The sequence below is a fragment of the Quercus suber genome, unplaced genomic scaffold (genome assembly GCF_002906115.3).
Source record: "Quercus suber isolate HL8 unplaced genomic scaffold, Cork oak 2.0 scaffold_129, whole genome shotgun sequence".
Classification (NCBI taxonomy): domain Eukaryota; kingdom Viridiplantae; phylum Streptophyta; class Magnoliopsida; order Fagales; family Fagaceae; genus Quercus; species Quercus suber.
In genome coordinates, this window is record NW_027069592.1 from 394,927 (window position 1) to 406,789 (window position 11,863).

The following is an 11,863-nucleotide window of genomic DNA, read 5'->3' on the forward strand; positions in this document are numbered from 1 at the left end:
ATATATTTCATCATTAATTATTCTTATGCAATTAAAAACTTATGATTCGGTTGAACTGAAACAATTCAAGAATGCATAATAACCTAGATTAATAATGCAGATAGAATAGTTTTCAGAAAAATCCATTCACTTTAAAACGTGATTTTTATTTGAAACTATTAGAAATTCGTCTAAACAATAAGAATAACATGATTGAGCTTATTGAAAGTATGGAAGAACTAATACATCAAAAGAAATCTATTGAACAATCAAATATGTTATAGTTTAAAATTTTAGAAAGAATCATATTGAATATTCATACCGTATAGAAGAAACAAAAACCCTAGCCCTAGCAAAGAGTTTAGGCTGCTATTAGAGAAAGGAACATATAATGGTTTTTTCTCCAAAATTCATTTTGCTCAGCCTCCATTCAAAACCCTAACGTCAAAGTGTCTAAAGAAAATAAAACTTTTACTATTTTAATTTCCGTCCAGATTTACAGCAGTAACTTGTGAGTTAATTTAAGCCTTCAAAAATTGTGAATTTTGGAAAACTCAAAACTATAAAGTTGTAGATATTTAAGTCACGGTTCCAACCCATCTAGCCTTGTGTCAATTGGATTTTTGAGGAGAGAGATACGCCCAAAATAATGATCAGTGCTTAAATCATATTTTTCCTTTTTAGATTCTGCCTGTTTGATTTCTTTCCTTATTTGAAGCTTCCAATCATGGTAGACGATTCAAGCACTCTAGTTGCACCTCCTTAAACATTTAAGCATGGTCCTTTAACTCCTCTTTAATTTTAGTTTGGCTTCCATTCTCTCACAAACTCCTATAAACTCGTTTTTTTCATATGATTTCCTGAAAGTAAAAAATTACACATAATGAATGATATTTTATTCAAAAAATTATTTAAAGATAAATAATAGGGACTAATGCAAATCATGACTTAATTATACAAATTAAGCATAGTAATAAAGAGATAACGCTCACATAAATATATAATAAGTATATATTTTAAGGCATTATCACTATCCCGTACCAAACACCACATAATTGTATATGTGTGTGAAACTTCTTTCTAGAGACTTGAACCCAGCCCTTGCCCCCCACACCCTACAAGTACTTATACTTTTGAATTGACCATCGTACCAAGGGTGCGCAATGATTGTCAAGTACTAATACAACTTCTTCTTTTTGAAAAAAAAAAAAAAAAAATTGCTTTTTTTCCCCCACAAACGTACCATTTTTTATTATCACTAAATTGTTTTTTTTTTCCCACCTCCACATTTCTCTCTCACATTAGCAGTTAAGTACTAATACAAATTTTTCTTAAAATAAAAAGTAAAATGAAATTGCCATGAGTAAAACGTGTAAACCAAAAAAATATAAAATAAAAAGTCTCATTGTATGCATGAAGTGTGTGTGACGAGGCTAGTGTGTGTGTGTGTGTATATATATATATATATAGAGAGAGAGAGAGAGAGAGAGAGAGAGAGAGAATTTGTCATCTTTTGAAACTCTAGTGAGTATTCAAAAGTTGTTTAGATTTAGCTATAGATTCATGTAAAAAAAAATCCAAACAATAATATATGATTCTTGTGCACATAAAGAAAACAATTTTTTTTTTTTATTATTTTAAATGGCTTGTTTTTGTTAAAAAGTTTTATTTTTCTTTTAGTCTGTCCACTGATTCAACAGGCCAATGTTTTTTTTTTTCTTAAATAAAAATAAAATTGGAGTGCCATTGGACAAGCTCAATATGGAGGCTTTTGCTTCTGTTCCCGTGTTTTTGTTTGTACGCTGTTTTCAAGCAGTGGACAGATTTTGTGGGAGCAAGTTTTAGTTTGAACAGAATTTGTTGTTGTGGGGCTTTAGCTTAGTACTTTAACTCTCAAGACACCACTCGCTCTTTCCACATAGCTCTTTCGCCTGTGTCTCTCTCCCAATTCTTTATCTTCTTTGATCACCAAAGTATTCTCTGTATGCAATGGAGCAATCACCTAGTCATCTTCTAATTCAATTCAATGTCTCAGACTTGGAGAAAGCAACAAAAGGTTTCAAACCCTCTTACAAGATTGGAAAGGGTGACTTTGGTGCCTTCTACAAAGGCACCATCAAACTAAGTGGGAAAAGAACACACATCCTTATCCAACAGATTCAAGGACATGTTCTTAAAGCCAAGGTTTGTAACTTTTTTATTTTCTTGCACCATCTTCTTCTTCATCTTTTAACATATATAACTTTTCATCTATTTTCTTTCTTGTATACACCTATCTAAATCAATCCCATATTTTATTTTTCAGAGTGATCACTCTTGGGTGAAAGAATTAAACACTATTGCAGCAATGAAGCACCAAAACCTTGTAAACTTGATTGGATATTGCCTTTCAGAGGGTGTCAGATTTGCGGTAGGAGAATGCAAATGCTATAAAAGTCTAAGTCACTGTTTGTTAAAGGGGTCACTGTCATGGGGAAAAAGACTCGTTGTTGTACAAGATGCTGCCCGGGTTTTGGCGTACTTGCATGAACATCAGGTATGTTAATTTACAAATAGTATGCGTGTGTTTTCCCTATTTGATTGTGGTATATGATAAGTGTTTTTTTCTTTCTATTTGAACAGATAGTACTGAGTTTGAGTTCTTCCTCCATTGTTGTTGATAATGATTTGAAAGGGAAGCTTTTTGACCTTCCTTCTTCGAGATTGGATACTTCTCCAGTAAGTATATAAATACCCTCGTGTAATTTTTGTTTGACATGGTACTTTTTTTTTTCTTTGTGAAATTGATCTTAAAAACCTACTATAAGTGGTGGAGATAGAAATTAATTTGAGGGTGAGAGAGGGATTTATCTTAATTTATTGTTTGCATCTAGTGACCTTAGTGATATAAATATAATTGTCAAGAGCCTTACTCAGTGACATAGTCTGATCTTCTTTATTAGGATTTAGGAGAACCATGGTTTGAATTTCCTCTCCCTGTTGGTATATTTATCGAAATTTAAAAAAAAAATGATAGAACTATGATTATTATTAATAATACTAATAACTATGATTATCAACATTACCATCTAAGACATGTACTCATGTAGATATAAAAGAGAAATGCTAAGGAGGTGGCAAGAAGAAAATTGTGTGGTTCACTAGCATTATACTTCCTACAAGGGGAACTAAATTTGAATCTGCTCTCCCACTTGTAAGATAAAACTTTTTTTAAAAATTTATAATTAGTCTAACATCATTTTTAACATTGATTCACTAATTACAATTGACAGCAGTTTTATTATGAATCAATCACAACAAATCACTTGCATATAGGGGTGGAGCTGTGTTGAAGGGTGGCCCTCTCAAAATTTTGAAAATTTTTAAAATATATATATATATATATATTTATTTATTTATTTTAATATTTTTAAAATTTAGTCTATAAAAATAAGTGTTCCCCCCAAATATTTGAATTAGTCCAATGATACTCTTAAAAAATTAATTGGTCAAATCGTAATAAAGATATAACTTTATTTTTCGCAATTTTATTTTGGCAAAAATGCAAAACTGACCCTCTAACTTTCAGCGTTTTTTATTTTAGTCATTTAACTTTTAGTTTTGTCATTTCAGTCTTTTAACTTTCAATTTTTGTCAATTCGATACTCCGTTAGACCTCATTTATTTACTGTCGTTAAGTGAGCAGACGTCGTTTTGACTTTTTTTTAATTAAAAAAATTAAGAAAACTGTTATTAAAAAAAAAAAAAGTCATTTTTTTTCTTCTCATTTTCTCTCTTGCCACCGCCGGCCTCCACCTCTCCATCTCTCTCTCTTCGTCACTCACTCCACCAAAATCTGAAACCCAAAGTCTCTTGGGATAGTCATCTCCCCAGCTAACCCACTGAGCACCGAGTCTGAGATTTCAAGCCTAATCCAACTATGCAACCCAGTGATCGCATCTGCCACGTCATCAAGCTCTCACAAACTTTCAAACATTTCTCTCCGTTTCAAAACCATTGTCGTCGACTCGCTCGAGTTCGACTCAATGATGAGGAGTTCGGTACAAACGATCGGCTGCGTCGAAGTGAGCCAGTTCGATTTTGCGGTGATATTGTACTCGTCGGGGACCACCGGGAGAGTCAAAGGAGTGATGCTAACTCATCGAAACTTGATGGCGACTATGTCCGGTACCTACGCGCACTGTGAGACAGAGAGATAGAGAATGAGAAAGTGAGAGAGAGTCCGACGAGTGAGACAGAGAGACAGAAAATGAGAAGACAAAAAATGACTTTTTTTTTTTAATAACAGTTTTCTTAATTTTTTTAATTAAAAAAAATAAAATAAATAAAGAGCCAAAACAACGTCGTTTTGGCTTACTTAACGGTAGAATTGACAACAATTAAAAGTTAGAGGACTGAAATAATAAAATTGAAAGTTAGAGGACTGAAATGAAAAGTGTTGAAAGTTAGAGGGTCAATTTTGCATTTTTGCCTTTTATTTTTTATTGTAAGATGTGCTCTTATATTTGTTAAATATTTGATAAAATTTGGCATCAAATATGTTTGAATCTATCTTTTTAAACTCATTATGTAGTGATTAACAAGTCATTGACTCATTAAAAAAATATTGTCATTAAAACTATACATGAAACGTGTCTTTAGTTGTCACATAATAGGTTAGAACAAGATAGCTTCAAATATATTTAAAGACTAATTTATTTCTCTAAGTTTTGGATCATTCATTTTTTGAAAATTTCATTAGTTCAATTGAAATATTATTTACCTACTTTAGTATAAAATTTGTTAATTTGTATTTAAAATGAAATTTTCTAAGAATTTCATTATGAAAATGGAAAAAATGAATTTTATTTTATGAAAGATTACCATCAAATATAATTTTGATTAAAAATACTAAGCTCTATTTTTTTTTTTTGCTGGGTGTGTGTATATATATATATATATATAAAGTGTGTGTGTGTGTATATATATATGTATGTATGTGGTTTTTTTTTTTTTTTTAAAGTTTATCTCTTATACAACTATCAAAGATTTTACCAATTGAACTAACTGGAACTCACATGTGAGGTTGTCTTGATAAATATATTAGTGCCGCAACTTGGTCCCTCAGACGAAAATTCCTAGCTCTGCCTGCTTCCATAGTTGTGAAAGAAAAAGTTATAAAAACGTTTTGCATCACTAAATTGGATATAAAAAATTTTCCCATTAATTTTCCGATGTTGAGGACCAACAATGCGCCCTTTTGCGTTCTCTGCCAAATAAAAATCCATACAATCAACATCTCTTTTCTGTTGATATGCTGAATTAGTTGCACCCTAGCAGCCTAGCTATAATTATTACCTTACACTTCTTTTGCTCTTTCAATTTGAGTATCACTTTCCTTAAACTAAATGCTGTACCTGTTAAACTGATGTAACTTTGTAGCTCAAACTAGTAATAATACACCTTTCCCTTGTATATATGTGAAACAGTTTGTGAAGACAGAGAAGCAAAACAGTAGTGCTGGAAAATTTGATTGGAATTTTATGGATTATCATACAACTCCAGAATTTGACCCTCTTAATAACCTCACATATGCAGACAACGTATACAGTTTTGGAGTTATTTTGCTAGAAATAGTCACTAACAAGCCAGTGTTTGATGCCAACCGACCCAAGAATGAGAGAAATCTAGTGGAGTGGGTCAAAACTGCTCTCTCTGGAGACCAATATAAGCTGGAACAGATTATAGACCCCATGTCCGCATTGTGGGTTAAAGAATCTGCTATGGGAGTTTTGGCATTGTCAAGCAAGTGCATTGAGGAAGACCCAAATCAGCGTCCCAGCATGAGCAAGATTCTTAAGGAGCTTGCCCCAATTGTGGAAGAACATTCCATTCGTGTTAAAGAATTTCTTGAAAAAGAGAGACAAGAAGAGATACAAGTACAAAGGGATGCTGCGAAATGGGACATTTTATTGAGGGCAATTGGAGTGGTTTTTTTATTGATTGTACACTTAGTTGCAAAGTTATTCAACAAGGTGTAACTGCTATATGAAGTAACTATATGTATGTAATTAGTTTTAACTCTTACTAAGAGTTGATTTGTGTGAATCTATGCCTGGAAGGACGTAAATATATATATGTGAAACACTATAAAATTAAGTAAATGTTATGATGATGATACTTGTAATGGCAAAACAATTTTTATGTTTTTAGATAAAATTTTCCATCAGTTATTTTATTTTATTTTTTTTGTAAAAGTATAATTGTATCTTGAAAGTTGTGATACTTTAAAAGGTTTGTACAATTTGTTTTTGGATGTTGTATCTTTTAGGCTGTTGACGTTGGGTTATTTGAGATGGGTGTTTCCAGCTTAATTAGTATTTTTGTTGGGTTTAGAATAGCAGAATTATGTACCAATGTTTGCTAAGATGATAAGCCTTGCACAGGTGATATTGCAGCAACCTGTTGAGTCTTGATCAAGGACTGGCAGACTGAGGTGTGCTAGGTATACTGGGAAGCAAATACATGTGTAAATATGCGGGTAGTGCAAAGTAGAGATAGAGTGAGGAATAGGAATCGGTTTTTTTGCTATAATATGATTTACTTTTTATAAAAAGAGGGAAGGAGGATTTAAGGTTAATATGTAACTAACAAACCTTTTATTTTTTTAAAAGTAGCACGGTTCACACTAATCATACACATGCAAATCAAAATTTTATGCAAGACTAAAGCAAGGTGATTTGTTATACTATATTCATATGGAAAAGAGAAAATATTTTCTTTACCCTATTAACAGAGAAAATAAACACTGTTAGATATATCATTGAATGGAAATTGAAAGGCTAAGATAGTGAGTTGTGGCTTCAACAGTTCAACTCATGTTATATTTTACAAATGATCACTTAGTAGGTGTTTAATTTTCCCTTTTATTGTCCAAAATAAATTTAATAAAAATGAATACTTTGAAAAGTTGCTCCATTTGTTTCTACAGGTGAAAAGAATTTCCTCAATGACTGCGGTTTTGAACTATATTGATATGTGGATTAGAAATTACTAGGTGTAGATGCCATTTCAAATCCATAATATCACAAGTGTTTATCTTTGAGCAAAATCTCCAAAGTTCACATCATCATATGTTGATAAATTAATTTCAAGCAATTTATACTAACAATTGTTCTTCAAATCCCTTGATTTCAAATCCTCAAATAAAAAATGCAAACTAAATGAATATGTGAAAGGGGAATTTTGGGAACTGTTTGAATTTTTTAAAGTCCATAGGATTTGTGATTTAGGGGGGGCAATAGATATAAAAGTAGTTTCTCTCCTTCCTTGTATTGGCCTTGCTATCTCACCATTATACACGCGTTGCATTTGCAGTGAGGCAATCAGTTTTAGAGGGGCTATGAAGTGTTTTTTAATTTCTCCAACAAAGAAAAAATGATGAGCAAAGGGTTATATAGTCCAATTCTGTTCGGTCCACTTCCACTTCCATGTCAACCTACTGGGATAAGAAGCCATTAAGTACTGAATTTAATTCTCAGAATGTCTCAGAATTTAGCTCTGCATCCTCTGCTAAGTCATTTGCAATCTTGTCTCAATGACAAAGTAATCTCAGAGAATTCACATTCTCAGATTTGAAGGCAGCCACAAAGAATTTCAGATTGGAGAGGGTGGGTTTGGTGGTGTATAAAGGGCTGTGATCCGGAACACAGATGATCCACATAAAAAAAAATAGATGTTGCCATTAAACAACCAAGTAGAAGAGGATTGCAGGCATGTTTTCTTCTCCTCCTGAACTTGAGTGGAAATATACTTACATATTACATTATGCAACAATATTAAGTAGTATTATGTGCTTCAGAAAAGCTAGAGAATTCTTTTACATATGATCTGTAAGTTTGTCAGAGAGTAATGGAATAAAACCTTTAGTGTGAGCATATTAGCATTGTGTATGGAGTGCTACATATCTGCTTTCTTACTGGTGAAGTTTAGAAAGAAAGGACAAAATGAAATTCTCAATTACTTTCTTCTCCTTATATGTCTGTCTTCATAGCGCTTCAAAATACATATGTGATTTTTGTTGTTGCCATCTCTTTCTGACAAGGCCATAAAGAATGGCTGACAGAAGTAAATGTTTTAGGGGTTGTTGAACTACATACTGTTGGATGACCAATGGATTGCAAAGTTGTCGGACTTTGGATTGGCCAGGCTGGGGACTTCATATGGATTAACTCATGTCTCAACTGCAGTATGTTTACTAAACTTGCACTTAAATGGATAGTCAAATTCGGTCCAATTTGATCCACTTCGTTCCATTCAGTCTAATTCAGTTCATTTTGGTCCCATTTGATCCTATTCTGAAAAAAAAAAAAAAAAAGTCCCATTTGATCCATTTCGGTCCACTTCAGTATATTTGATTCATTCCATCCACTTTGGTCCTATTTGGTCTAATACGGTCCAATTTGATCCACTTCAATATACTTCAGTCCATTTAGTCAATTCGGTTCATTTTAGACTAATTGGGTCTTAAATAAATTCTTTTTGTAGATTGCCTTTAAGTTTTTGGCTAAAAAATTATTATTATTTTCTTAATTTTTGGGTTGGAAAGTATGAAATTTTATTATATTTAGGTCAAGTTCTTTAATTCCAAGTTAAATAATAAAAACAAAATAGGCAATAGAAATTAGAAATATGTGCCCTAAAAAAGCAATAAAAATGATAAATATTCAAAAGATTACCTTCAAATTCAAGTTTCAATAATGTAGGCATTATGCTTATATTTGGAAAGGAGAAAAAAAAAGGCTACAATTCTAAACTTATATAATAATTTAAACTTAATGTAACATGTTACATGTATTCTATGGAATGTGGGTGTATATTTGTGTCCTATGGAATGTGGGTGTACATTTGTATTTTAATATTCTTGGATATGTTCAAATTAGTAAACCAATTATGGTATATTTACATTCTCAAAAAAAATATTATGGTATATTTTAAAAAATCATTAATTTTTATTTATTTATATAAATAATATTATTATGTAATTTAAATACATTATTAAATTACACTTTTCATATATATATATAATATAATAGAGAGAGAGAGAGAGAGAGAGAGAGAATTTGTCATCTTTTGAAACTCTAGTGATTATTCAAAAATTGTTTAATTTTATCTCTAGATTCATGATTAAAAAAAAAAAAAAAGTGCAACAATAATATATGATTCTTGTGCACATAAAGAAAACAAATTTTTTTAAAATGGCTTGTTTTTCTTAAAAGGTTTTATTTTCCTTTTAGGGGATTACTTAACCCCATTGTTTTTGTTTTTTTCCACTGATTCAACTGGCCAATGTTTTTTTTTAAATAAAAAATAAAATTGGAGTTCCATTGGACAAGCTAAATTTATGGGGCCTTTTTCTTCTGTCCCGTGTTTTTGTTTGTACGCTGTTTTCAAGCAGTGGACAGATTTTGTGGGAGCAAGTTAAGAGTTAGAACAGAATTTGTTGATGTGGGGCTTTAGCTCAGTACTTAACTCTCAAGACACCACTCGCTCTTTCACATTGCTCTCTTGCCTGTGCTGTCTCTCTCCCAATTCTTTGTCTTCTTTGATCACCAAAGTGTTCTCTGTGTGCAATGGAGCAATCACCTGGTCATATTCTAATTCAATTCACTCTCTCAGACTTGAAGAAAGCAACAAAAAGTTTCAAATCCTCTTACAAGATTGGAGAGGGTGACTTTGGTGCCTTCTACAGAGGCACCATCAAACTTAGTGGGAAAAGAACACCAGTCCTTATCCAACAGATTCAAGGACATGTACTTAAAGCCAAGGTTTATAACTTTCTTTATTTTCTTGCACCATCTTCTTCTTCTTCCTTAACTTTACATCTATTTCTTTCATATATACATCCATCTAAATCGATCCCATAATTTTATTTTTCAGAGTGACCATTCTTGGGTGAAAGAATTAAACACTATTGCAGCAATGAAGCACCAAAACCTTCTAAACTTGGTTGGATATTGCCTTTCAGAGGGTGTCAGATTTGTAGTAGGAGAATGTATATGCATTGGAAGTCTTAGTTACTTTCTGTCCGAGTTGTCACTGTCATGGGTAAAAAGACTCATCATCTTACAAAGTGCTGCCCAGGCTTTGGAGTATTTCATGAACATCAGGTATATTAATTGTTATATTAGTATTATATGTGTGTGTTTTCCTTGTTGGACCGTGGTATTAGAGTAGCTATTGTTTGGAAAATATTGACCCCAATTAAATTAAATGATCACCCAAGTAGATTAATTACATTAATTATGCAAAGGTCTATTTAACATGTGAAGGGCAGACTTTCCTCTTTTCTCAGCAGATTCACGAGTCTTCAAAATAGATCTTCACTTCATCTTGGATATTAAGAAACTTTACAACACAATTACATTAAAATGCAATATGACTCGGAATTCTCAAAACACTAACTTATTATGACCCTAACATTTATGATATGCATTTTTCCTCTTTGAAACAGATAGTATTGAGGAGTTTCAAATCTTCCTCCATTGTCATTGATGAAAATCTGAAAGGCAAACTTTTTGACCAAGCTGTTGCTACAGTAAGTACATAAATACCCGCAAGTTTAATTTTTATTAATATGATAATTTTTTCTTCTTTGTGAAATTGATTATAAAAACATATGATTAGTGGTGGAGCTAGAAATTAATAACACTTTTATTATACATCAATCATAACATGTGACCTCAGTGGTTATAAAACAAAATATAAAAATAAATAAAAATCCTATTAATTTTCAAAATTTGAGGAATATCAAGGTTAAAATTTTATTTTCTATGTCTAACAATGTATCATGTTGTTTAAAATTATGGATCCATTTCCAATAGAGAGAATCAGTCAAGAATAATCCCTCATATCCCTTCCATTTGCAAGTGCCCACCCCAACTAACTTCTTAATTCAGAATGACTGCAAATGTTTTTTAATTTTTAGCATGATAAAATCAACCTCTCTTTTTATTGTCTATTGGTATAGCTTAAATGAATGCACCCTATAATTTTTACTTTGTATGTATTTTATGTTGAAACTTCAACCAAGATCCAGATAACAAACATTGTACGCTCATTATTCTTAAACTAAATGCTGTACCTGTTAAACTGATGTAACTTTGTAGCTCAAACTAGTAATAATACACCTTTCCCTTGTATATATGTGAAACAGTTTGTGAAGACAGAGAAGCAAAACAGTAGTGCTGGAAAATTTGATTGGAATTTTATGGATTATCATACAACTCCAGAATTTGACCTCTTAATAACCTCACATATGCAGACAACGTATACAGTTTTGGAGTTATTTTGCTAGAAATAGTCACTAACAAGCCAGTGTTTGATGCCAACCGACCCAAGAATGAGAGAAATCTAGTGGAGTGGGTCAAAACTGCTCTCTCTGGAGACCAATATAAGCTGGAACAGATTATAGACCCCATGTCCGCATTGTGGGTTAAAGATCTGCTATGGGAGTTTTGGCATTGTCAAGCAAGTGCATTGAGGAAGACCCAAATCAGCCCCAGCATGAGCAAGATTCTTAAGGAGCTTGCCCAATTGTGGAAGAATCTAAAAAAAATCATAATGAATCTGTTGCAATGAGAGACAAGCAGATGATCTTATCTTGTGTACTGGAGTTGCAGAAGCAATAGGAAACCTGCTTACAGCCTTACTTCACGCACTATGAAGCAAATATATGTTATTGCTTATAACTAATACTGCTATAACTCATTGTTGTGTGAAGCGAATATATGTAATTGGTTGTAACTGTTACTGCTATTGTTAATTTGAGTGGTTTGAAGCGAAAAAGGATATAATATATATATATATATGAAACACTATAAACTTAAAAAATAAATGATACGCA

At 32.1% G+C, this 11,863-nt stretch overlaps 1 protein-coding gene across 1 annotated transcript; it reads left to right on the forward strand.

Moving 5' to 3' along the window:
* Positions 1-1,968: 1,968 nt before the first annotated feature.
* Positions 1,969-11,314, forward strand: LOC111992083 (probable serine/threonine-protein kinase PBL8). The gene is made up of 7 exons (XM_065776136.1): positions 1,969-2,163; positions 2,285-2,515; positions 2,602-2,697; positions 5,448-5,948; positions 6,290-6,376; positions 10,472-10,555; positions 11,174-11,314. Exons 1-7 carry the CDS (start codon positions 1,969-1,971, stop codon positions 11,312-11,314), a joined length of 1,335 nt encoding a protein of 444 aa, XP_065632208.1.
* The last annotated feature ends 549 nt before the right edge of the window (positions 11,315-11,863 follow it).